The following is a 26278-nucleotide window of genomic DNA, read 5'->3' on the forward strand; positions in this document are numbered from 1 at the left end:
GAGGACGAATGTGAAACACTTGAGCGTGGATTACCGGCCAATTGGAACGTCAGCGTAATCTAGAAAAGGTGTAGTACTTGCGTAGTGTACGAACGAATTCAATACGTATTATTATTCCTTATTGCCGCCGTGTGGTTCCCGGCACCAATACAAAAAAGAATAGGACCGCTCCATCTCTTTCCCATGGATGTCGTAAAAGGCGACTAAGGGATAGGCTTACAAACTTAGGATTCTTTTTTAGGCGATCGGCTGGTAACCTGTCACTATTTGAATCTCAATTCTATCATTAAGCCAAATAGCTGAACGTGGCCATTCAGTCTTTTCAAGACTGTTGGCTCTGTCTGCCCCGCAAGGGATATAGACGTGACGATATGTATGTATGTATGTATGTATTCCTTATTAACAACTGAGCAGATATAAAACAAAGTTAAATTAATGCAATAAATGAATGGTACCTATGCGAGCGAATGTGAAACACTTGAGCGTAGATTAGCGTTCACATGGGACGCGAGCGAAACCGACAAAAGATGTAATTATATTAATACTTACGACTTCTACATTATTTAGAAAACATTATAGTAAAAAGTTGTAATTGAATGGCGAACAAGCGAAAACGAATATGATAGAATCGAGTGTGCATTGACAAGTACTTGCGAAGCGAGCGAAACTAACAAAAAAAAAAGGCCAAGCTACTAAATTAATAATAATTATTAACAACTGACTTAGGAGAGGTATTTTGATAACGTTTCATGCAAACATGTTTTTCGACAAGGTGCTTCTTACTTTTAAAATTAAGTCCCTACTTAACCTGAAACCTTTTCTCGAGGCTCCAATGAACTCTTAAAACTTAAGAAACACCATAATATAAATACAAATATATTGTAGGTACTTAAAACAAACCCCCTGAATGGGGGGTGAAATAAAATAATGTAAACAGCGCTACAAAAGTTAGCTAAGCACCTACGCTGCCTGCCTACGCCTGCGACGAGCGTGTGCCTAGCCTCTTTATATCCTCTCAAGGTTCTAATGTAGTTCATATTGTTACAGTTTCTTCAATTGTTTTAAAACTGTGCAGCTTCACGAATAAAGGAAATGCCAAGAAAGCCCATTATGATTTTGTTATTCTTTGATACTATCACTACCAACTACTTTATACTAACTCTTTATTATTTACGTATAACTTGAGCCTCATTTTAAGAATATTAGTGATGGAATCGAAATAGTCCTTTGAAAATCGAAGATACTAGGTACTGCACAAACTAATAACCAGTAAAGTGAACTCGCCATATGACTAGCCCAGTGTGCAACTAGTGTTTCAGTAAAGAAAGTGCGTGCGAGTGGAGGCTCTCGAGAACCTGTGACATGCAGAATGAGGTTTTACCCCTTTTTCCTGGCAGTTATTAGCTTCCATTTTTAGAAATATTCCAAGGGAAATGTACGAGTGGAAAGTAACGATGGTAATGAACAACTCGAGACTAGGGAAGGTTTGAAAAAATAAATTTTTATGTGTTTGAGATTTTATACTTTGTTTTTGGTAGATAGTAATACTCACGTCGTTTGACGAGCATGGCGCTTTATAGCATCATACTTTCAAGCATCCCTTTATAATGATGTGATGCCTTTATTTAATAATTTTTTTTAGTATGGAAAATTTCTTCACCCTCGTATTACCGACACTGTATTGTAGGTTACTACTTCTGCTATCAATTTGATATAACTAGAACATATAGAATATTGTAAGAACTAACGTAGGTAATATAAGTTTGAATATTTTTATTGAACAATCACACTTATTGTAAATATTATTTTGATCATTCGTTAAGATAGATAGATAGATTAAGAAAATACCAAAATACCGTTTTCAAAATCGTTAACTCTGAAACAAACATGCCTCCACTACAAGCAGAGCATTTCATAATAAATCCACGATTACTCACCTCGCTTAACTCCCAAATTATGTATGTAAATACCTCGGCAATGTTATCTATCATCACAAGAGCAAGCAAAACCGCTAATCCAGCAGAACAGGTGTGAGTTTCTCACAGCATCCGGCCTGTATATGTATAATTCAAAATCAAAATGGCAGCCGGCTGAATATGCGATACAAACTCAATCATGAATAGTCATAGAGTATATTAACTGCTTCGTAATAGAACGCGCGCCCAGATGGAGCGTTTACTTTAAAGGCTTTTTTTAAGAAATCACTGACTGATCGATTGACGTATCAACGCACAGCCTAAACCGAGGTGAAGTAGATTTGGAATTTGGCAACCAATTTACGGGATTTTTCGATTTACGTATGCGGGGGGACCCTAGTTGGGCGGGCATCAGCGGGCATACTCTAGTTGTTCAATAATATCTTACTGTACTCAAGAATTCGAGCTCTGAGGTTAGTCTTTAGCATTGATTTTCACTGAATTCACTTTTTTATACTAAACAAAATTATGAATGTGCAATTGTGCAGGTAACTAGACAAAAAACATCAGTTTTTAAATTAATTCCCTTGTATTTTATTTCTTTTTGTAGCTTTGCAAATCTTTTACAGTAGTTACTTGCATCACTGTACGAGTTCTATTACAAATAAAGCTTTGCATCATAACATCGTATGAATAATATATTACCGACAAACTAAGTCACGCGTCCCTATTTACAGAGGAGCGTAGATAGGTATCATTACTAGCCTCTTGTGCGTAATTAATCGGGGCTGTCCATGGCTCGGCTTTATTAAATTTTAGCGCTCTCGACCCACCCTCGCCTCCTATCCTACCTCCCAGTGAGGGGGAACGCTCGTGAAATGAATAGACCCATCACTTTTACTATTCACAGCGCCCGGTGGATTAGCGAGATGAATTTCCTGATCCTCCAGGGGGTTCGAATTGTGCGTGGGGTCCTATTGATACGGATTTGTTGCGAGATATGCAACTGGGGTGACGATGTGATGACGCGGCATGGGATTGTGAAGTGTTCCAGGAGGAAATGTCTCGTTTGCTTAGTTTACTTAAAATCTGCAGGCTTGTAGTAATATAATATACTTTGTTTCGGTAATATGAAAATAACAGCCTCAAAATCTCATACATATAAAGATATACGCGGGCAAATATAAATTCATATACATATGCAAAATCTACAACTACACATCTGTCTGTCAACCCTCTAAATAGCCAGTCTCATCGTTGTCAACTCTATACCTAAACTACATACGTCACACACATAGGCGTTACGCCCGGGGGTGTAATATTTTTCACCCCATCACAGACAACAAAACAAACCGCTGGCTCCGAGCGTTATTTTCGCCCTTTGTGCTACTACAATACATGTTCGTTATATTTTTTTCATAAACTCGACCCGGGAACCGTGCAATCGATGGCCGGAGGCGAGCTCCCGAATCACACAGTTAATTATTGACACATCCGCTTTTTACGAGGCCTCAAAGCGCTTTTGTCGACGGCTACAGGCTAATATTATTCCCTTTTGTGCTGAAACTGGCTATTTCCTTACCTTTATACGAAGGTGGCCTTTTGTTCTCGATCAATTGAGTTATGATTGTTCTAAAATTATTGGTTATCAATTTTCTAGTTGGCGCCTTTGTTCCGTTTTGAATGAGTTTGAGGCTTATGTTTATTTGTAAGAAAGCGAGCAAGAATCTTCGTTATTTATGATTAGGTCATTACATCGTTTTTCACGTCATACTATAATTGTAAATGCAAAAGTATGAATGTTTGAAATTATTTCACTCTTGCGTCGTGTAAACACTTGAATAATTTCTTCATTTCTAGGCATGAATCTACCTAAAATCTACATTTCTGAGGACCAAAAATCGTAACAGTCAAAGATAAGGTGTCACAGAAATTTTTACAAGCAAGAAGCTTACATACAAGAAGAAAGAGACAGGAATCTAGGATGCCTTCAAGAACTGTCAAATGTAATTTTAAAAAGGGAAGGTTTAATCATAAATCAGACGATACCTAGCTATGGTTCTACACAATATTAATAATATCGCCCTAACTTTGACTGACCAGCGGGGAATCATTTTGTCAGTTTTCGTTTACCTATTATTATGGTAGCAGTACCTACGTAGGTATTACCGCTACCGCAATGCCTATACTTATTTGCCGAAAACAGTCAAAAGCCCCAGAGCTAACTCGATCGCTCTACTTCAAAATCCTATATTTTTTACATGGAGCTTTTACTGTTATCCGAAACTGAGTATAGTGAAACAAATCTGTAGGTATATAGTGTTTCTGCTACGTTCACAAGATTTCACTAAAGTATCGACAACACAGTCGCCATAGAAACATTTTTAATCTGTCATCGGCAGTAACGACATCCGAACGATGAATAATTGAATAATTTTTGTGGTAATGAAATGCGGAGTGGCTCTGGCGACGTCACCCCCTCTCGCGATCTAGATAAAGGGTTGTCCGTATCACGACAATACAAAATAATGAACGTGTAGAATAACCTACTCTTCCCGAGGCTTTGGCATTGTGAAAACAATCCGCAAAATGATCATCTCAATGCAATATTAGGATGCTTAGATAGATAAATCCGGGTTCGGTTCGGAGTATGTTCGTAGCTTATTTCTGAAAAAAAAAACAAAATTTTCGTTTTTCACGTTTCCTGACATAATCGTTTGAATGTACATATATGAACACTATACACGTAGTGAGTTAAAGCTCACTACGTGTATAGTGTGTATACTCCTCCTAATTTTACTTATTTTTCTGCATTTACGCCATCGGTCAATTTAAAAAATTGTGTATTATATTGCTTTAGCTACAGCCACAGGCTTTATTCTATAGTATTTTAAAGACATTCAAACGATTATGTCAGGAAACTTGAAAAACACGAATGAAAACTAGAATAGGTTAGGTTTGGATAAATAAGAAACTCCTAAAGGTGTTCATTCTGTTCTCACACTATTCTGTATTAAAAACGAATATAGCTTTTCGATAACAGTCTGCTAACACGCCAATCGATATCAGATTTTTAAATTTCATTCGTCACGTCACTAATAGTCGTGTGGTTGGAAACACTTAAATTGTTAGATTATGATCCCATCAAATGCCTAGAAAAATGCCTTTTTTTAATCTTGATGTTGGAAATAGTAAAATGGAATTTATTATTGAATCTAATATTAAATTTTACTTTTCATTGAGTAAGTACTTAATCAAAAAGATAGAGACCGTACTACAAAAAGAGTTTTATAACAATAAGGGTACCTATACAACTGCATGATTTTAGAACGTGAACATGAGTTATAAGTTATAACAGACAAATACGGTACTTAATCGCATGCTCTGCCTGTCAACATTTTACAAAAAACATAATTACTGGAAAGCTACATTAAGGCTACCTAGACTGAGTAACAACAACAAATTACTTGCAATTTAACTTTATTTTTGGGAACTCTCTCATCTACGTATATCTCCCTTTTTCACTTATCAAGATCAAGCCACCGCAATTTGAATCTCTAATCTTGGCCATGAAGTTTAAGACATTTGAAAAAGAAACAAAACGCGTAAGGCACCACTAAAAACAAAACGCTAATAAGCGGTACTTGATCAAAGATAGTCTGAGGGCTAAGGTCTTTTCATCGTTTTGAAAAAGAGTGCGACTAAAAGCCGCGATGTAATGCGATGCTCATACGGCTAAATCTTTGGCGGTGCCCGGCCGCCAACCGTATCGGTTATAGCTAAAAAACCATAGCTTTGTGAGTGGCGGTAGAACCGAAGAGGAATATTGGTGGTGGAAGTAAGATTTTATTCGGTTGAAGATGCCAATTACAATGTATTTAATACTTTATTTTTTTGTTGTCAAGACTAGGGGTCTGCTAAAGAAAGTGTAAGTGACTCATGCCGTAAAAATATATGCCAAAGTTTTGACGATCGGATAAGTATTGAGAACCTTTATTATCAGAACTTCGATCTTGTGAAGCCTTTATGAGCATTACGTTTCGTTAATAACAACCATTTCGTTATAAATATAATGTCATAGTTCTTAATTTGTTCTTTACATAAATGTTATTTAAGTTTTATTAGAAATATGGTGAGAAAGGCTTAAAGGAAAAAAATAAAGATTAGAATAAGATTTTAATTTCGAAATTGAAATATTGTGGGACGCCCTATTCGGCAAGTTTTCATGGCCGGCTAAGCCCCGCCTAATGGAAACGACAAGACTAATGTAACAACTGAAAACATTCCGACGCTCGACGGATCTAACAAAGCATTCATTTTCTGATGGCGGTAATCTCGCCGAAGGGCGGCATTGTTCGTCATTTTCTCTACGGATTTTTTTCGTATTTCCTCCTCGAAAAGAATAAAAATACTGAACAGCATTGTCGACGCCGACGCTCGCGCCGTGATCGCGCAAAAAGGAGAGCCCCTGGATGACAACGAAATGACGGGAGCGTCCCGGGTGGCCCCCTCCGCCCCCTGGTAAAAATGTCGCCAGGGGTGGGGCGGCGTGCCTACGACAAGACGGCATTTTTACACACCGCCACCGAACCGAGAAATCCTATACACCTATTTGAGATCAACAGAAATTGAACCGTATGACTCGAGACGGGAAGGCCTGAAGCCTCTTCTCCGTGCAAACCGTGACTTTTTTAAAACACAGCCTCGTGTTTGCGATAAATCGATAAGTATATACGTAGACGCCAAGAGCCGAGGGTACAAATTGCACGGATTTCACAGTTCTTTGTGTTGGCAGGGCGAGGGGGCGTTTAGCGGTTTCCGATGGCTGTTTTTGGAAATATGAAATTTTCCGTAACGCATTCGATGTTTTCATATGACATTAGACAATAAATAAGGAAAATACATATATACCTACATAAAATCACGACTCCTTGATTGGTCTACGATTTGTAGAGATCATCTTCCCAATTGTTGCAATCCCTGCATACTTCTTTAGCTTGATCTACAATCATCATCATATTCTTGCAGTCGGGTAACAAACAAGAGCCCTTTGTATCCAAAATATTTTTCATGAAATATATATTTATACAGAACAGTTAAATTTAATAAGTTCACCAGAGTAAAGAAAGTTTCAGCCTCTATTTGTATGCCGAGTAACTATCACATATTAATACAATAAAGCAGCTGTATTTTACATTTTTTTACAGCAATTCTACACATCAAATGAACATTTAAATGGCTGAGAGGTCGTAACGAAATGTCAAACAAATTATTGGGAGCACGGCTTGCATTTTTATTGCAAATGTACTTTTTATTCCGTTATCAGGTCTAGTGATCTAGAACTGTTTTCTGCATTTGTAACTCAAACTCGCGTGCCTGTAGAAAAATCGTAATAAATGTCGTTGTTTTATTTTGTATTTTATCACCTGTAACTTTTGTGCCATGGCATAGTATTTTTTTAAATGCCTAGGCGTGTCTGGCTATAAATCTCGACTATAAAGATATAAAACGTTACATGAAAATTTCCATAAAAGTGAAACGTAAGGAGTACGCAGGGATCGTGGCCTGTGGAAGATGCATATAAGACTCTGCCTACCCGTCCGCTTTAAAAGCATGATCAGAAGTATTTTTACTACTAAATACATACGCATATAATTCAATTAATTCTATATCACAAGAGTAGACAGAGCCCAAATTCCTAAGAAGACTGAAAGACCACGTTCAGCTGTATGGCTTTATGATGGAATTGAAATTCAAATAGTGACGGGCCCATCGCTTTCATGAGGAATCCCAAATTTTTAAGCCTTAGTCGCCTTTTACGACTTCCAGAGATGAGAAAGATATGGAGTGGAGAATAGAAATACTATAGTGCCGGAAACCATACACACATTATAATTATTTAGCTAATAGTAAAATACACCACAGTACTAAAATATATTGCCTTTCATTCAAAGACTTCCCTTATTGCCTTCTCCTTTTCTTCTCCAAGTCGATTTATTTGCAAAATTTTATAAATAATATCTTGGCCATAGGTACTGGAAGCCACATGTGCGAAGACTGTATATGATACTCCATTCTTAAAAAAATTAAGCGTGTCCATTAAATTCCAATGAAATTAGTGCTTTTTTATTTGGCCACATCCACAACCATCAGTTCTTTATCTCCCATTTTTTGTATTTAATTCGATTTCTGTTTTCTATTCTACATCATCTGTGTGCTGTATGGAGAGAAAAGCCGAGGCGCGCCTATAACCATGATCCTGGATTGGGCGAGTCAGGTTCTTACACGAAGTTACTCTGGTCTGACCGCTCTAACCTTTGCAGAAGAATCTAACCCATATAAAATCATGGTTACACATCCAGTTTCCTCACGTTATTTTCTCTCACTGCAAGAGCCTCGCTTAATGGAAAATATAAATAAATAAATATATACGGGACAAATTACACAGATTGAGTTAGCCTCGAACTAAGTTCGAAACTTGTGTGACGAGATACTAACTCAACGAAACTATATTTTATAATAAATACTTATATAGATAAACATCCAAGACCCAAGCCAATCAGAAAAAGTTCTTTTCTCATCATGGCCTAGCCGGGATTCGAACCCGGGACCTCCGGTGTCACAGACAAGCGTACTACCGCTGCGCCACAAAGGCCGTCAAATATATGATGGTATAATGTCTTTTTCAGGTCGGCTAGCCGCGTTGACGGCGCAAGAGTACTTCTCTCGCCATCCCGAGCTGGGCTTGGTGGAAGGAGCCGCTACGGTAATCGGAAGCCCAGAAAAGGTGCCCTTCGAGAACTTCACCAGGACTGTGTTCGGTACTTAATTTGTGCAAATTCATTCTTTTAAAATCACTATGATCGTGGCCTATCATTCTTTTCAAGACTGTTGGCTATGTCTATCCTCCACGGTATATAGACGTGATTATATATGTATATATGTTCTATTTTAGAGGTTCACCTCTTGTTTAATTGATAGTTGTTCCAACAACTATCGTAAAAAAGTGTATCATGCTAAGTCAAAGGCGGACCTCAGGCTTCTCTTCAAAGAGACGAAGACGCAACTGGGTCTAACGCCAGGATGATGATGGTATTTAATTGACGCCATATATGTATGTTTTTAGTAATTACCGCGAGCAATATCATGTCGCAAGTTTCTAACTTTCACACATTGTAATTTTCATCTATTAATAACACTGGACACAATGTGACCGAAATTATATCATATACGTATAAGTACCTATATATATTATGATAAACAACACTAGTAACTTCTGAAGCCCAAAAGCGGACTAGTAATTTAAAAGCCGTCGTTTAACAACACAAATCTACGCAAACGTACACGGGCGATTACGCACCAATGCCTTTACATATTCAAATTATCAGATCTGTCGATCATTTGGGAACAAAACGGCTTTACAACCGTGACCATAGAACATTGATGGTGTAGAAGTGCGGCGCTGCCGTAGAAAGCCGAAGCAAAGATATTTATTTACTAATTCTCAATTGCTTATATCCATTATATATTTTCAGTCAAAAGGTCTTTCTACTGTTTGCTTAGTTGGCAGTTTGTAGAAATAATGATTGTGCTGTGCTATAAAGCCTCATAGCACAATTATGTAGGCAAATAGTAAGCTAGTAATGTTAAAGATTTTCATATTTCATACGATGTCACGATTGAGTTAAAGATTTTACGTTTAGATACATTATACTTAGCACTGTTTAATGGTTTGGTAAACGCAAACTCCGTACTTACCTATCTCTTTCTCTATTCGCATATTCTCTTTTACATCCACAGACATTTCGCTTCAGGACCTATAATATAGAACAGTACGCTATCTCTAGTATCACGTTATTTTGTATTTTTACCTTTCGTGTAAAATTAGTAGTACGAATGTTTTTGTTTGTCGCAAGTGTGCGCATCTGCCTCTTGTCGGAGTGTGATCAGTTTTTGTGAGAGAACCGGTGTTGGCCGGGTTGCATGGGTGAATCGTTCCGTATTGTGTGACCGCCTTTTTATTACGAGTATTACACATTTTTTTTAATCATACGTGTTTGAATTAAGAATGAGATTCCTTTTGTCGATATCGACTTTTATATTGCGTGTAGGGGTGCAGCTTATATTTCGAAGAAAACGCTTCTATGGAACTTACCTTACGTTGCTTGATTCTCTGCTTAATTATTCTATTGATACAATTAGGGATTTGTATGAATGTAAACTACTAAACCGATTTTGAAAAAATTTGGCCAAATTTCTTAAAAATATTAAGTACTTATCTGAGCCTGGGCGCCTTTCTAAACGATAAAACACTACTATCTCCATCTAAAACTCCGAAGGTTTCGCTTAGCTTGTGAATTGCTGTAATTTATTGTGGTGCAATAAAGAGTTATTGCATTGTAAGAATGTAATCGTTATACGTAGGACAGAGAAAATCACAAAATATTATCACTTTGGAATTTAAGGTAATAGGGACTTTGATGTCTTGTCTGATCGACAAACGAGGTAAAGACTAGCTGACTCGGTTGTATTAGAGAAACCTGAGAAATTTCATACCGAGAATCATGCAAAGCCTATAAAGAGATTAACATTTCAAGCTGTAGCGGTGTGCGTGTGTGTGCTCGACCAATCATCACCTTTGGCGCGAATAGTAGGCGGGGCCCGACACCCGGCGCGTCAACCACGCGATCGATGAAACTGGGAATTTTTGCACAAAGCGAGGTAGGCTGAAATTTTGGAAGGGCATAATATTGCAATGACAAAACTTACTTATAATTTAGTTTTAATGATATATTTTTATAATTCACTTATATCAACATTCAGCTGAATGTGGCCTCCGACTGTTTTTTAAAACTGTTAGCTCTGTATGGGGCAGTGCCAGGGTCTCGTGTTTTTTAAAGATTTTTTTATACTTTTTAGTTACTTCCGTAAACCTATGGGAATAAATTGTCTGGAAAAACATTAAAAACTGCATTAAAATTCGTTGAGTGGTTTGCGACTTTGTAATTTCGTGTTGCTAATTGTGACATGTTTATTCCATAAATTAATAAAAGGTATTTAGTTAAGCTGTACAGTACCTATGACTCAGTTAAATTAACTTCGCAATCGATAATCTATACTAATATTATAAAGCTGAAGAGTTTGTTTGTTTGTTTGAACGCGCTAATCTCAGGAACTAATGGTTTGAATTTCAAAAATTCTTTTTGCGTTGAATAGACCATTTATTGAGGAAGGTTTTAGGCTATGTAACATCGGGCTGTAACTATAAGGCGCAAAGAAACAATGGAAATAACTATTCCACGCGGAGGAAGTCGCGGGCACAGCTAGTTACGGATAAGATATACATATTTTGTAAAAGTTTAAATAAATGTAGTAAAAAAGAGTTTCCTTATCTACCTATTGTTAGTACTTAAGTAAGTACATACCAATAAGATAGTATTGATGATATGAATTGATCCATTAGATGAGGAAAATGACTAATTCAATTCATTTATTATTACTTAGTGAACACACTCACTCTTATTTTAAAGAAAACGAAAGTCGGTTCATAATAAAATTGGTAGAAATTGTTAGCTTAGGATATTTTTGCAGGTCGAATATTTCTTTACGTTGATCTTATTTCAGATGATAAGTATACCTACTAGAAAAAGTCTTAGGCTTTGAGTATATTAGTAGTAGTTGTATTTTAAAATAATATATTTCTTGTAAATTATCTGGAATATCTTCACGCTAAACCATTCCTTTTGAATTTCACGCTAAACTGATATCTATCTATCTAGAAAGCTTCTACATTACTACATGCTTTGAGGAAATGCAAAAAGTGAAAACGTGACATTTTCCTCTACATTTAGGCACCTAAACCGTTTGCAAACAGCATTGAGGGCGAGCCGTGAGTAAATGAAGGGGGCAGGGGGCCCTAAACAAAAGGTGCGAGCCCCCTCCCTAACGCCACATCGACCCGACTAGGGGGAGGCTAGGCGATGTCCATGATGATGATAAGTCGTGGAATTCTTTTTTTATGTTTTTGTGTTAGTTAGAGACGTAAAATCAAGGATTACGATTTCGTGTTGTATACAATTGGGTTTCTATACTACTTAATAATAAAATAAAAAAAATTAAATTCAGAAGTAGGTATAGTCGTTAAAAACGGTAACGGTTTTACAATCTGATATTTCTTTTTGTCAAAAAATACAAATGTAGGTACGTATAAAATTAATTTATATTCAGGGGAAGAAAAAATTAAAGTATGTAGTCATAAAGTAAAAGTTGAGTAGATGAATGTAGGTATGTTATTTTATGAACTTTTATTGATTAATTCACTTTGGCCGCTGCTGCATTATCTTTTTGCAACCTTAACAATACGGGTACTTGTTTTTCATATTCAAAGAAATTGGAATACTGTTCCGTCAAATATCTATTCTACGCGGTATGTGTCCTGCTGCAGAGAAATGCCAAATAATTCGCTGGGCTGTTCTTATGAGGCCTAACTACGATATAAGTACGAAAAACAAAGAAATTTCCCGAAATCCCTTTTTGAAAGGAAGACATGCTCGCCCTACAAGCTGGGTGGTTGTGCTTTTTCGCAGCGCGTGTCACTTGTGCGGCGGGGCGCGGGCGCGGCAACCGACACTGCGGGCGTCGGGATCCGGCGTCCGGGCGCCGCGTTGCCATGACGACGACACCGCGACACCGACCCCCCCCCTACCTACCACTCACACCCGACGGCCTAGCCAAACCCACCCTTCTGCACCGCGTCACACGACCCACGATGCTCACTTATATACACCCCAGGGGGGCGCCACATAAGGGGTCGACTACATAAGATGGTACGGTCAGGCGATGTAAATAACGCGAGATAACTTCGAGAGGGTCTAATGGAATAGGGAATCGTGTTTTGGAAAGTGCCCCAGAGAGAATGTTCTGGGTTGTTAGCCCTGCTCCATCCATGTTGAGTGAAAGTCGATATGGGATTAGGTTTGCGGAATTTGATTATTCAAACGTTCGTTTAATAGTGCCTAATTGCTGAGCCACGGGGAGGCGGCCTTTGCAATCAATTATTTGCTGTAATCATGTTAGGAACTCCCTTTTTGGTTAAATATTCAGCAGACTTAATTTTCGCTATGATCGGCTCTGGGCTGACCAACGGAATATTAAATCGGTACCAATTCATTATTGAATATATGTTAAGTCTATAATGTTACTTAAACTAGAGTACAGAACGGTTTCTCATAAACAGACTAAGATATGCCTAAAAAGCAACCAAACTTAATTTACCTACATGATGATTTCTTGTGTTTACGCCTTCAATCCAAACTTTGTAAGCTTATTATTAAGTTTATTTAAAATATATTTTATTATCATATTTGTATGTACCTTAAATGTATATGATGTTATGTATTTCAGGTGAAAAAAGCATTTACGACAAACCCAACGAGACGTATGGACGTGGCGGCGGTGACGGTGCGCAAACTCAATGGTTCCAAAAAGGTGCGTAGGTATTTTTCTTATGTAGGTATACTTATCTTTATCATATTTATAATTTATCAAACAGGAAAGTACTTTAATAAAGTGAATCAGAAAAGAGTATTTGAGGTTCTCTATCACATAGGCAACTCTTATTTTGCAATAAAGGTCTATCTCCTTATAACTAAAATATTAACTTCCATGCTGATTTGGCAACAAAGAATAAAATACTGCTGGTAAAGCAGCTTAAATACCCGCACAGATTCCAAAACCGAGTTATGGAACTGGCTTATAAACTTGGGGATTATTTTAGGCGATGGTCTAGGAACCTGTCTCTACGAGTATATTCCATCATTTTAAGCCATACAGCGTAGATCTTGCAAATATTGTTTCTGTCTACCCACTAAAGTATATATGTATTACTTAAAGGTATATGTGTTTGTATTTCATAAATAAATTGAAAAATAAACATTACTTATGTTTTTTAAATACGTTTATTTACAAAATTTTCAAGCCATACATTTTAATCCAACAGATTTAAAAACAGAATGTTAAACACAGAATGTTAAACAGAGTTCTCCTTCATCTGGGGCAAGATACGCTCGTTTTCTGGAATATTCCTTCACATCGAAATCAATCTTCTCTTACCAATTCGTAGTGTCTTATTACTGTTTTATTGAATCCCCGAGCAGTAGTTGTCTGTAAAAAGGATAAAACAAAATAGATATTATAGATATTATATTAAATAAAACAAGAATGTTCTTGGTAGGCATAACTTCATTCATCACCCACAAAGGCACAGAGTTAAATAAAAAAAAACACATTAAAAAAGGGTCATTTCTGTTTAAGAATATCGCGAACAACATACATAAACAAATTTATACATACATAGAAGTTAGTATAATATTTTTGACATTTGAGGTACAGTGTTCCTTTAAAAGTTTGGGCAAAAAGCAACACCGAGAGATCTTTCTTATATTTTTATCTCGATTTTCGACGAAGCATATTTTCTCTCATATTTACGTGTTCCTAAGTTGAATTGAACTGCTTCAAATCTGCAGTGTATTTAAAGGTAAGATATTGTTACACCGCGTATTACCGACCATGAACCTGGATTGGGTAAGTCAGGTTTTTATACGGAGCAAAAGACGGGAGTCTTACTGCCGCAAACTTGGTAGGCTAGAAAACTATCACCAGTTGAATTTTAAGCCTTACAGCTGAACGTGGCCTTTCAGTCTTTTCAAGACATACTTACAGTGGTCCTATTCTTTTTTGTATTGGTGCCGGGAAACACACGGTCTTTTCAAGACTGTTGGCTTTATCTATCCCGCAAGAGATTAAGTCTCGGTAATTGTATGTATGTAATTGGAGCCATGTGCCGTGTGGTTCCCGGCACTTTTAGGACCACTCCATCTCTTACCCGTAGATGTCGTATAAGGCGACTAAAGGAATGGCTAATAAACTTGGTATTCTTCTTGTAGGCGCTTGGCTTACAACCTGTCACTATTTGAATTTCAATTCCAGCACTAAGACAAAGCTAAACGTGGCCTGTGAATCTTTCAAAGCTGCTGGCTCTGTCTACCCCGCAAGGGCTTTAGATACATACATACATACATATGGTCACGTCTATATCCCTTGCGGGGTAGACAGAGCCAACAGGCTTGAAAAGACTGAACGGCCACGTTCAGCTATTTGGCTTAATGATAGAATTGAATTTTGGCTATAGATTATACGAATTAATGAATATATGAATTCAATTGAATTTACCACAACATTTCTGTCCGGATAAAACTCTATAACGTGTTTGGAATGTTTCCCCTCCGGATGGTTTTGAATGTGTATCATTATGTTGTCTTCTAACGTGATTGTGGCTCTCACCTGAAAAACTGTGCAGCTTTTAAACATACGGTTGAGCATACATACTTAAATATAATCACGTCTTTACCACTTACGGGGTAAACAGAGCCACCAGTCTCGAGAAATCTGAACGGATAAACAATTATAATATTAAAATGGGACATATTCCACGCTGGTTTGGTGGCGAAGAAAAACCATAAAATGTGCCAGCTCACCAGTTGCTTATCTTTTTCCATGCAAATTGAAAACGTCAATAAAGAGAAATGCTAATAAACGTGCCGTGTGGTTCCCGGCACCAATACAAAAAAGAATAGGACCACTCCATCTCTTTCCCATGGATGTCGTAAAAGGCGACTAAGGGATAGGCTTACAAACTTGGAATTCTTTTTTAGGCGATGGGCTAGCAACCTGTCATTATTTGAATCTCAATTCTATCGTTAAGCCAAACAGCTGAACGTGGCCTATCAGACTTTTCAAGACTGTTGGCTCTGTCTAACCCGCAAGGGATATAGACGTGACCATATGTATGTAAGTATGCTAATAAACTTGCGATTCTTCTTAAAAACGATGGGTTAGCAACCTGCCACTATTTGAATTTCAATTCTATAATTAAGCCAAACAGCCGTACGGGCATATCAATTTTTTTATAGACTCTTGGCTCTGTATCTCTATAGACGTCATTATATGAATGAATGAATGACAATACATTTTAATTTACCATGGATCCAATACGGGTTAGGTTTACCTGCAAAGGTTGCGAAGGTCTGATGGGAGTCGCTTCGTGTAAAAACCTGACTCATCCAATCCAGGAACCACGGTAAAAGGCATACTCCAGGCTCCTCTCCAGGCTCCTCTCCAGGGAGTTAAGGATGCAACCGGGACTAGAGCCGGGAAGAGTGAAAATACATTTGTTTAAAAAATTATTCTCTTACTATTTGGCCGTCGGGCCTCTTTTCATTGAATTCAATGTCAGGAGTAAACACGATATCCCAGTTATAAAGTGTCGTGTGTATGTTGTATAGATATGTTCCGTCTTCATTGCGCGTCAGACTGTGCACTGGTCGGAGGTTCAGTGCTATTTTGCGAGATATGAATCCTAGACCTGAAAATAGAGATCTTAACTGAAAGTGGCGAGGTTTTTAATAATTATATGTAGGTTTTTGGAGGTCTCTCAATATAGACTTTTATATCTTGCCAATTGACCGTGCTTCCATGGTGGTCTTGTAGCGAAAAAAAAAACAGCCAGCGTATACTCTTCTATTGCAACATGTTAAATTACATATGATGAGAAAAAGGTCGAGATTTTCCTTTAGGGGATAAGGCTAGCAATCTATCACTATTCTTGTGGTGTATTTACGTATCTTATCTATTTTAACTACAAGTGTGGACCCTCAAACAGTAACACGCTTTGTACAATATGACTTCATGTAGAAAGGGCATCTGGCTGAAACCTCTATTCTCATACAGCATTTTTTGTCTAAACACTTCCTCTGTCTACATTGTTTTGAATAAAGACATGATTCTGTAGGGATTTGCGTGTAAAAGAAAATATATTTACAAAAATAAACTCATGGTCCCATCCCAGTGCAAATGATAATATAACATACCTATACATAAGTAAGCAAAGCCGCGCGAAAATGTTAGTAATGAAGTAAATCCGAGATAAAAACTTTCTTAAGATTAAGATAATAAATAAACTTCCGAGATATGTTTACAAGATTGATGTAGTCAAATAACAGTGAAGCTAAATATATGTAGGTATCAATTACTCACCGATATAAATGAGATAATCTTCAAAATTCTCGTAATGTGTCATCACATACTTTCTGCCTAAAAACTGTTCCATTTTAACCGAATTTATAAAGAAGGACGTTCTCAATTCTACCGTATTTTTTCCTTTACAAAAATAACGTTTAACAACCTAGGCACCCACTGTTTTACTAAAATCTTAGGCCCTTTATCAGTCTCGACCGGCTGCTAGTGATAAATCAGTGTTATCACTGATAATACTTGTATATGCAAATGTCATGTATCACTTAGCACTTAGATGCTCAACGCAATAAAAACAAATTTTATACAAGCCTTTATAGGTTAGGTGTCAGGCGGAGTTGTAACATAGGTACTACAATACAAAAGAATACCGAAGTTAAGTTACAATATCCAGGTTTAAAGCAGTCTCCAACTGTGTTCTACAATCTTAAAAGAAACCTCACGACAGCGACCACGATAATAAATTTTGCTATACAAATATATACCTAAGGATATTACCAAATGTAAATATTAAAATCGCCGAACGTAGCAGAGAACCACTTGCTCACCATCATACTTCATATATTTTCCTTTGTGGGGTAGACAATCAAAATACTCAGTAATACTTAATACTCAATATAAGCAAGAAACTCGCCTCGATCGAAGGCCACATTCAACGAAAACGGATTTAGGATTGATATGTTGCTGGATCATCACCTTCAATAATAATCTTCTGCAAAATATTGGTATGATATTACGATGTAGGTATGGTAACACGCTCAAGCTAATGCGCAGGTGATATTAAGTCGATATAAAGATAAGTCCATAATTTAATTACTTACTTTCTTTGTTTCCAATTAAAGATAGCACATTATTGGTTATTGATCTTATTGACGACCTTTTGATAATTCAATGTGACTTGTAGGTACTTCCGTCTGCTTTTATCTGATGTCATTCAAGTCTTGACGTGGATTAAATATGGGAGTACCTACCGCGAATTTATACAAGGAATAGAACAGAAAATTAATTTAAGGATTGTTTCAAAACAAAACCAATAATTTCCTTTCGTATCGGAAGGGCAATCTAGAAAAAATTACCATGTGTTATAAGTTTATACATACATACATACATAAACTCACGCCTCTTTCCCGGAGGGGTAGGCAGAAAAATCGTTTTTAGATTTTAAGTTTATACATTTATTAATTTAAACTTTATTGTAAAAACCAGTTGTAAATTAGAAATAGTTTAGTTGAGTTTACGGGCTGTTTTGGCGGAAGGTTGATTGACTTAAAACTCGGCGCGGGAATACCCCACCCACACTTTTGTTTTCTTTTTCGCTACCAGAAAAGCATGGAATGGAAGGTCATTAAGTAGGTATACATGCACACCTTTTGCGGATAGCGGCTTTGAGGCAAAAGTGGAAAGCCTTTCCCTTAGGCGAAAACTGCCTGGAAATATCGTTTGAAAATCGGAAAAAAGAAATAACGCAGAAAATCGGAACAGAAAACTGAATGAGAACCGTAAAACTGGACGATATATAAACTGGTCGCAACGTTTCGCTTTTCGTTCACGCTTTACGCACTCGAATACGACACCGGGGGTTGATTTCAATACTTTCATTATGGCGACCGCGAACGGCAGGCAATCCCGGTAATGGCGTCATTGTCATCCACCATCTTGTTTACAAGAGAAATGTAAAATGGAGACTTCTTTTTGTCAAGTGAATATTGAGTGAATCGTTATGTTGGTATTGCTTTTAAAACTTGTAGGGTTGCTTGTTAGGTTTTTGTTTCTATTGATTTTTCATAATGATTATTTTTTTTATAAACTGTTGATTTCAATCAATCCCTTCCTAAATGAGATGTATGTATAAAAAGGCAGTATGATTTTTGTCGGTTTTCGAGATCAGAAAGTGGCTAACATATTCTTTCATATTACTCAATGAGTACTTAACATACGCTTTATTATTTTTCTTCTTGAAAATACACACGGAAGCAAAGCAAATAATATTAGACGCAGGGAGCTTACATCTAATATTATTTGCTTATTTATATTACAAATCAGAAAGTTTATCTGTCTGTCAGTTATGTTTTTACAGCGGAACCGCTGAACTAATTGTATAAAATCTTGTATGAATAAGGTTTATTATCCGAGGAAATTTTTTGGCACCCCTCCCGTGGGCTAATTCCTCGGTAAAAGCTTGTTAATAATAACAAGGCCCAAGTATTTCGGCGGCATGATTCGGACATCAGGTTTGCATGCCTCGGGCGGGCTATGTCCGACCTGTCGCATAGTTGTGATACTGTGACGCTGGACTGCTATTTCAATTGTATATAACTACCGTTATTATCGTAGGTAAACTATAAAGATAAACGAATATAAAGAACTATGTAGAAATCTTATTTAAGACGGTACTTATTTCTTTAAACTTTGACCCGAATAAGTACATCTTTAATAACCTTTGACACAAAGATAATTTTGTCCCAGCAAATATCCACGGAAGCGAATCTCCGGACAATATGTTCACAGGTTCAATGACAAATATAATTATTAAATCTTATTTATTTGACAGAGAGAAACACATAGATTTGATGCAGTAGAAAATAACCTAATGGTTGACTGGTAGATAATGAATCTAGAATGCTAGCATTAAGTCCGCCAATTGTACTATACATTTGTATTTTGTACAATAAAGTTTACAATAAATATCTATAAAAATTTAAATTTTGCCTGAATAACGGCTTATATTATATTATTATTTATTCCAGAGTCTCCAACGGACATGGTTAAAATACACCCGAAACGACAGAAGCTGAATCCTGAGGGCGAAGGATCAAGCACCCCGCTCAAATGCAAGTTCACTCCGCCGACCACGCCGACCAAAACTGTCGAACAACCGGCGCCGGAGACACCGCAACAAGTTAGGTTAGTATTTACTTGGATACTAACTGCAACGATGATGATTCCCATGATGTCTTAAATAGCGAGTAAGGAAATAGGCAAATTAATTTAGTGCACCGTGTGCCATGAAAAGGATGCAGAGGTCAAATGGGAGTCGCTTCGGGTATCTTTATGATACTTTGGTATTTTGTTTGAAATGATATACATGGCTACTTTATATATATTTTGTTTTGAATAATATGTCATTTATTTTTTAGTCTAAATCTAATAAGGAAAATCGTGGGAACTCACATAATTTTCGTTGAATAGCGTTTCATGTAATTTCTGAAGTTATTTTGATATTTGCATTTAGTAGCTATAGTTTGAAGAGGAACGAAAGGAAACTTACTTCTTCTTTACTATATGCATGAATGTATCAAGCATGTACCGTTTTTCTTCTGCATGTGTAAGTCGTTTTATATATATGTATTTACTCGAGTTATTTATTAACTTAGTTATTTTCGAAATAGTTTATTATTTAATTTTACAATGTATGTTGTGGTAAAAGGTGGTGGGTAATCCGGTGGTTGTTTTCAGACATCTGTACAGCCTGATTTCACGTCTGCAACTCTGGACAAGCACCCTTGTTTATTGCAGCACCCCCACCATCTACTACGGCGCGAGGACTCACAAACAGCTCCAACAAGTCATAAAGGAGTTTAAGAGGACCTCGTACTGTGGGGATGCGAAGATGAGTCTACTGTCTAGTAGAGAGTATAGCTGCATAAGAGAGTACGACCGCGCGCAGTGGACCTCTAAGAATGATATGTGCAGGGAATGTATCAAGGTACGTCATGTTTGAAAAAAGACTCTGAACCGAAAGTTTAGTAGAAATTGCATTAGCGATAAGTCTGTTGTGTTTGTATATGTAGTCGTTATGTTTTGTATGTTTTACTCTTATGATGCAATAAAGAGTTTTATCTATCTGAATAATACACCCAATAGATTACTGAAAATCTTTCACAATAGAAAATATAATATCACTAAAATTGCCCACAATTTACTAATTTTATGTAAAGGTTTAACAATATATATAATGCATAGATATAATCACGTCTTTATGCCTCACGGGGTAGACAGAGCCAGCAATCTCGAAAATACTGGCAGGCAACGCTCAGCTGTATGACTTAATGGAATGATAGAATTAAAATTCATAAGTTGTATCTAAAGGTTGTTATTGTTAAACAATGTACTATATAAAAATCGATTTTTTTCCAGACGTCTTCAAAAGGCGATAGCAACTGTAAGTACTACGACAACCGTGAAGCTCTTGACCACGAGAAACTCCCACCGGCCTTCGACCTGGAGGACCTGGTCAACGCTGGCCACGAGAAAGCGGCGTGTCCATACTTCGCAGCCAAGATTATGGCCAGATTCGCGCAAATCGTCTTCTGCCCGTACAATTATCTAATCGAGCCGAGTATTAGAAGTAGTGTGAGTAAATATATTTCAGCTATATATACCTACTTATACATGCTTTAGTTTGAATACTAACCGATGCTCTTACGGTGAGGGAAAACAGCGTGAGGAAACCTGCACATTTAGGCAACTGGATGTGTAACCATGATTTATATCCAATACGGGTTAGGTGCGCCTGCGAAGGTTGCGGAGGTCAGATGGGAGTCGTTTCGTGTATATACAACTGGGACTAAAGCTAGTAGGAAGAAGAACCTATTTATACTTGCGTACTTAAAGGGACGCCTCTTTTCCGGAGAGGTAGGCAGAGACTAGGACTACTTAAAGACGTTTTTTATGTATATACCTAATATTTTTGGTTATGTACAAATCCATAAAAGTTTTAAATTTTTAAATTGCTCAGACATCAGTTTTTTTTTAACTTATCAATCATCAACAATTGATAAGTAAAAAAAAACTGATGACTTTCTATACATACTTATTTATGCGTATAGTTAAGTGAAGTCATATTCTATCTCTTTCAGATGCAAATCGATTTGAGGAACAACATACTGATAATAGACGAGGCTCATAATATAGAGGACATCTGCCGCGACGCCGCCTCTCTAAGCTTCTCCAGGGACCACGTGCTAAACGCTTTGAAGGTTAGACCTTATGGTCTATTGTAAGGTGGTCATATGAACAATATATAAATCCAAACACAGACTAGATCGATAGGGTTGAAATAACATTTTTAGAACTAATCAATAGGTCGCTGTTTCAAATCCGGCTCGAAGGACCATGTTTAAAAATGATAAAACTTTTATCAATAGGTTACAAATTAAAATTTATTAAATTTCACTTAAAATCAATGGTACATTATGAATGCGAAAGTATATTTTCATTGTTACTGTAAAAGTTAAAAGTCCTTAATAAAAGTTTTTTGCTAATAGTAACACACATGCCATTCAAAAAACTGGACATGAAAACATGATCCAATACGGGCTAGGTTTCCCTGCAAAGGTCGCGGAGGTCAGAAGGAAGTCGCTTCGTGTAAAAACCTGACCAACATCGTGGTTATGAGCGGATCCCGGGCTTCTTTTCCAAGAGATAAGGACACAACTGGGCCTAAAGCCAATGTTAAGCTAAAAACAATATAACACTTTGTTTTCAGGAACTGGATAAAGTGTCCGAATATAGATACCAGAACAAAGAAAATCAGGATTATGTGGAGAAACTTGTGAAGACTCTCAGAAATTGGGATTACTGGTGCGTAGAATAGCCTGCTAAATATGTCTCAGTCAACAGTCAACTGGCCGTTGAATTACACATACATACATATAGTCACGTCTATAACCCTTGCGGAGTGGACAGAACCAGCAGTCTTGATAGACTGTTTGGCCACGTTCAGCTGTTAGGCTTAATGATAGAATTGACATTCAAATAGTGACAGTGTCAGCCCATCACCTAAAAGATGTTTAATTACACAGCGTATAGCATGAATGACAACGATATTGAACGACTAGTTTTGTAGGACGATAATAGGTTCAATTTAACGGCTAACTAAAAACTACTATCGCATTGAATTAGTATGTTTCTGAGCCATGGTGGCGCTGGATTCGTTTTATTTACAAAATGGCGTCAACAGCTGATATATTTTATTCGTTGCAAGTTAATATGTGGATGTGTTACTATGACCATAATGATCTAATAAGGGTTAGACTCCCCTGCAAAGCTTGCGAAGATCAGACTGGAGTCGCTTCGTGTAAAAACGTGACTTATCCAATCTAGCATCACAGTATAAAGGTGCCCCTGGGCTCCGCTCCAGAGATGTTAGGATGTTATCGGAACTATAGCCAGGAGGAAGAAGAAGATGTAATTTATTGTATCTTATATTAGACGGCCTCTGTGGCTCAGCGGTAGTACGCTTGTCTATGACACCGGAGGTCCCGGGTTCGAATCCCGATCAGGGCATGATGAGAAAAGAACTTTCTCTGATTGGCCTGGGTCTTGGATGTTTATGTATATAAGTATTTATTATGAAATATAGTAGATATCGTTGAGTTAGTATCTCGAAACACAAGTCTCGAACTTACTTCGAGGCTATCTCAATCCGTGTAATTTGTCCCGTATATACATATATCTATTTATTTAAATTTACTATAGCCAGGAGGAAGAAAAAGATGTAATTTATTTTATCTTTTATCCAGGTTTACGAACCAGTCTCAACTGCTGGCTGGCAAAGCCGTGAACAACAACGAGGTGGACCACATCTGGCAGCCGGAGCATTTCATCCAGACCCTGAACAACCACAACATCGGCCCCAAGCAGTATCCAGGTTAGAAATTATATTACTAGGTTTCGCACGGGATTTCTGATATGGTGGGAATATCCCCTTCTGTAGCGGGAGCGACAATTCGGCTCGACCGCCACCAAAGGGAAGATCTTCCGCCAGGCTAGGTGTTATGCCTGGGGAACCACGGCTCCGGCGATGTTGTGTCGGAGGTAGTATATAAAGCTCCAATCCGTGAAATCTTTGTTTGCGCGATTTAGGTTTTTCGCTGTTTTTTGTTTTTTTTTTTTTTTGTTATTTGTGGCCTATAGATTTCGCTACACTTCCCTTTAATCTTTGTTTGGATATTCAAGACTTATAAGATAATATTTTTTTTTTGCAGAATTTAAGCAGACCGCTTCATTATTCTGCCAGAAGCTTCGAGAAGATCCCAGAACACTACTCGGCGTGACACAAGCGACGGGGTCCCTTATAGAATCCATAGACACAGTGTTTGGTTAGTCTTTAATCGTACTTCTTCGGCTTAAACTTTTAGATTAACTCTATTTTTTTTAAATTATTTTTGCTCATGACAATTCGCATTGCTCTAGTAATATAGTCGGTTGATACAGATAAAATAGGATAGGGAATGAAATATGAGAGATGACTTTTTCAATCTGCACGGACAGAGAAGCGGTTGGCATGCACTATGTTCTTTCTTCGCTATCAGAACAGCATGGAAGCTTGCGCTAGATGAATGTGCACTTTATGCTTTAGTCGCCTTTAACGACATCAATGGGAAAGAGATGGAGTGATCCTATTCTTAAGTGTGTAAAAATTTCGAATAAAGTAATAAGGTCGTTTATTCCACCATTTTGTATATATCGGTATATTATATATATATATATACAAGTTTTATTGTACAACTAGCTGTGCCCGCGACTTCGTCCGCGTGTAATAGTTATTTTGGGCATCATTGCAGGGATGAATAATTACCCCAATTTTTTTTACATTTTCCATTATTGCTTCGCTTCTAATAGTTGCAGCGTGATGTTATAAAGCCTAAAGCCTTCCTCGATAAATGGTTTGTTCAACACAAAAACCAGTAGTTTCTGAGATTAGCGCGTTCAAACAAACAAACTCTTCAGCTTTATAATATTAGTATAGATTAATGATTACCTAAAATAACAGTGAATAAATTGAAACTTTCAAAATATTACTGTAACGTGTCCTGTTACCCAGGTTACCTGTTCCGCAGCGATGGTAAATATACCGCGGACTTTACTCCAGCGCTGGTGAAGACTGTCGTCATGGAGAATTCTTATGAGGCGGGGCTGTGGAGGCGGACCAACTATGCTCAGGTACATATTACTAAACTTCTTCTTCCTCCTATCTATAGTCCCGGTTGCATCCTCACCACTGTGGAGAGGAGCCTGTGGTATGCATTTGACCATGGTTCCTGGATTGGGCGAGTCAGGTTTTTACACGAAGCGACTCCCATCTGACCTCCGCAACCTTTGCAGAGGAACTTTACACGTACTAAATCGATCATGGTTACACATCCAGTTGCCTAATTGTGCAGGTTTCCTCACCGTAAAATTATCGGCAGTAGACCTCTGCAGAGGAACTTTACACGTACTAGATCGATCATGGTTAGATATCCAGTTGCCTGAATGTGCAGGTTTCCTCACAATGTTTTGCGTTGCCGTACAGACACTCTAATTAATTATTACGAGTAAATTTTATGAATATTTTGTATATTAAAATCTACTAAAATTATAACTTCAAAAGCAAGATTGATTGTTTGTGACCTCTTCACAACTTAACTTCTGAACTGATGTTCATAAAATTTTGCACATCTATAGTGTGGATAAGAGAAAAAGGACTTATTTCCCTTTGGCGGAGCCGCGGATGAAAGCTTAATAAATATAATTCTATCAAGGTCTCAAAATGTTCTCATTAAATATTTATTTCATCGCTGCTCAGGACGTAAAGGTACTTTTTATAGGGTAAGTATAAAAATTATCCTACATAATTCGCGCCTTTTTTCCGGATGGGTAGGCAGAGAGTACATCTTTCTACTTACCAAAATACCTGCATACTTTGTTGCTTCTTCTACAATCATCAATCTTTTCAGACCATTGCGTCGAATTAGGTTCCTCCTGACATTTCATTCACAAGAACTTGTTAACATTTGTATCTATCACATCATACATCTTTTTTCCCTTACGATGTAGAAAGAGTAAGAAGAATCCCAAGTTCAGTATCCTTTTCCTTGATCTACAATCTGCATGAGAAAGCTCCATGCCACATACTTCGCTTTTTCTTCGCTGTCAGACCAGTATGATCTCTCTATCACTTTCATTCATTCATTCATTCACAGAAGGTAGCCAAAGAGACGCTAGAGCTCCGTCTCATGTGCATGAACTCCGGCATCGTGTTCGAGGGCCTGAAGGCGGCTCGCTGCATCATCCTCGCGTCGGGGACCTTGACCCCGCTACTCAGCTTGTACTCCGAGTTAGCCACAGATTTCCCGCTCAAAGTCAGCCCCAACCATGTCATACCGAAGGAAAGGGTAAGCGTATTAATTTTACTTACTTGCCAGCTTTTATTTATTTAAAACGAAATGTACTAAAGGTGGACTTAATGTCGTACGCTATTCTCTACAAGTCTACCAGCGGACCAA

General features: G+C 37.5%; 2 protein-coding genes across 3 annotated transcripts in view; one reads left to right on the top strand and one right to left on the bottom strand.

Moving 5' to 3' along the window:
* The window catches only part of LOC106129932 (Fanconi anemia group J protein homolog), a 59853-nt gene that overhangs the window by 28321 nt on the left and 5254 nt on the right, over window positions 1-26278 (top strand). Inside the window, exons 3-13 of one of the 2 annotated variants that reach the window (XM_060950643.1) lie at window positions 8606-8737; window positions 13320-13403; window positions 19754-19910; window positions 20463-20712; window positions 21144-21359; window positions 21866-21985; window positions 22495-22589; window positions 23531-23658; window positions 23996-24109; window positions 24835-24953; window positions 25976-26167. In XM_060950643.1, the coding sequence (XP_060806626.1) occupies window positions 8606-8737; window positions 13320-13403; window positions 19754-19910; window positions 20463-20712; window positions 21144-21359; window positions 21866-21985; window positions 22495-22589; window positions 23531-23658; window positions 23996-24109; window positions 24835-24953; window positions 25976-26167 (1607 nt within the window). The remainder of the gene's footprint in view (window positions 1-8605; window positions 8738-13319; window positions 13404-19753; window positions 19911-20462; window positions 20713-21143; window positions 21360-21865; window positions 21986-22494; window positions 22590-23530; window positions 23659-23995; window positions 24110-24834; window positions 24954-25975; window positions 26168-26278) is intronic. The other variant, XM_060950644.1, reaches the window with a different exon arrangement.
* LOC106129933 (fatty acid-binding protein homolog 5) lies at window positions 13855-17444 on the bottom strand. The gene is made up of 4 exons (XM_013328643.2): window positions 17010-17444; window positions 16169-16338; window positions 15147-15257; window positions 13855-14078 (listed from the first exon to the last, which is right to left on the bottom strand). The coding sequence occupies exons 1-4, from the start codon at window positions 17080-17082 to the stop codon at window positions 14013-14015; spliced, it is 420 nt and encodes a 139-aa protein (XP_013184097.2). The 5' UTR covers window positions 17083-17444; the 3' UTR covers window positions 13855-14012.

The sequence above is a fragment of the Amyelois transitella genome, chromosome 22, assembly GCF_032362555.1.
Source record: "Amyelois transitella isolate CPQ chromosome 22, ilAmyTran1.1, whole genome shotgun sequence".
Lineage (NCBI taxonomy): Eukaryota > Metazoa > Arthropoda > Insecta > Lepidoptera > Pyralidae > Amyelois > Amyelois transitella.

Bases quoted from the DNA above. Each gene is read 5' to 3' on its own strand.
- LOC106129933 (XM_013328643.2), bottom strand. From the start codon at position 17,082: ATGGAACAGTTTTTAGGCAGAAAGTATGTGATGACACATTACGAGAAT. The intron at 15,258-16,168 runs GTAAGAGAATAA...ACAGTTTTTCAG, and splicing joins AGAGGCCCGACGGCCAAATA to GTGAGAGCCACAATCACGTT. The intron at 14,079-15,146 runs GTAAATTCAATT...TCCTTTTTACAG, and splicing joins ATCCGGACAGAAATGTTGTG to ACAACTACTGCTCGGGGATT.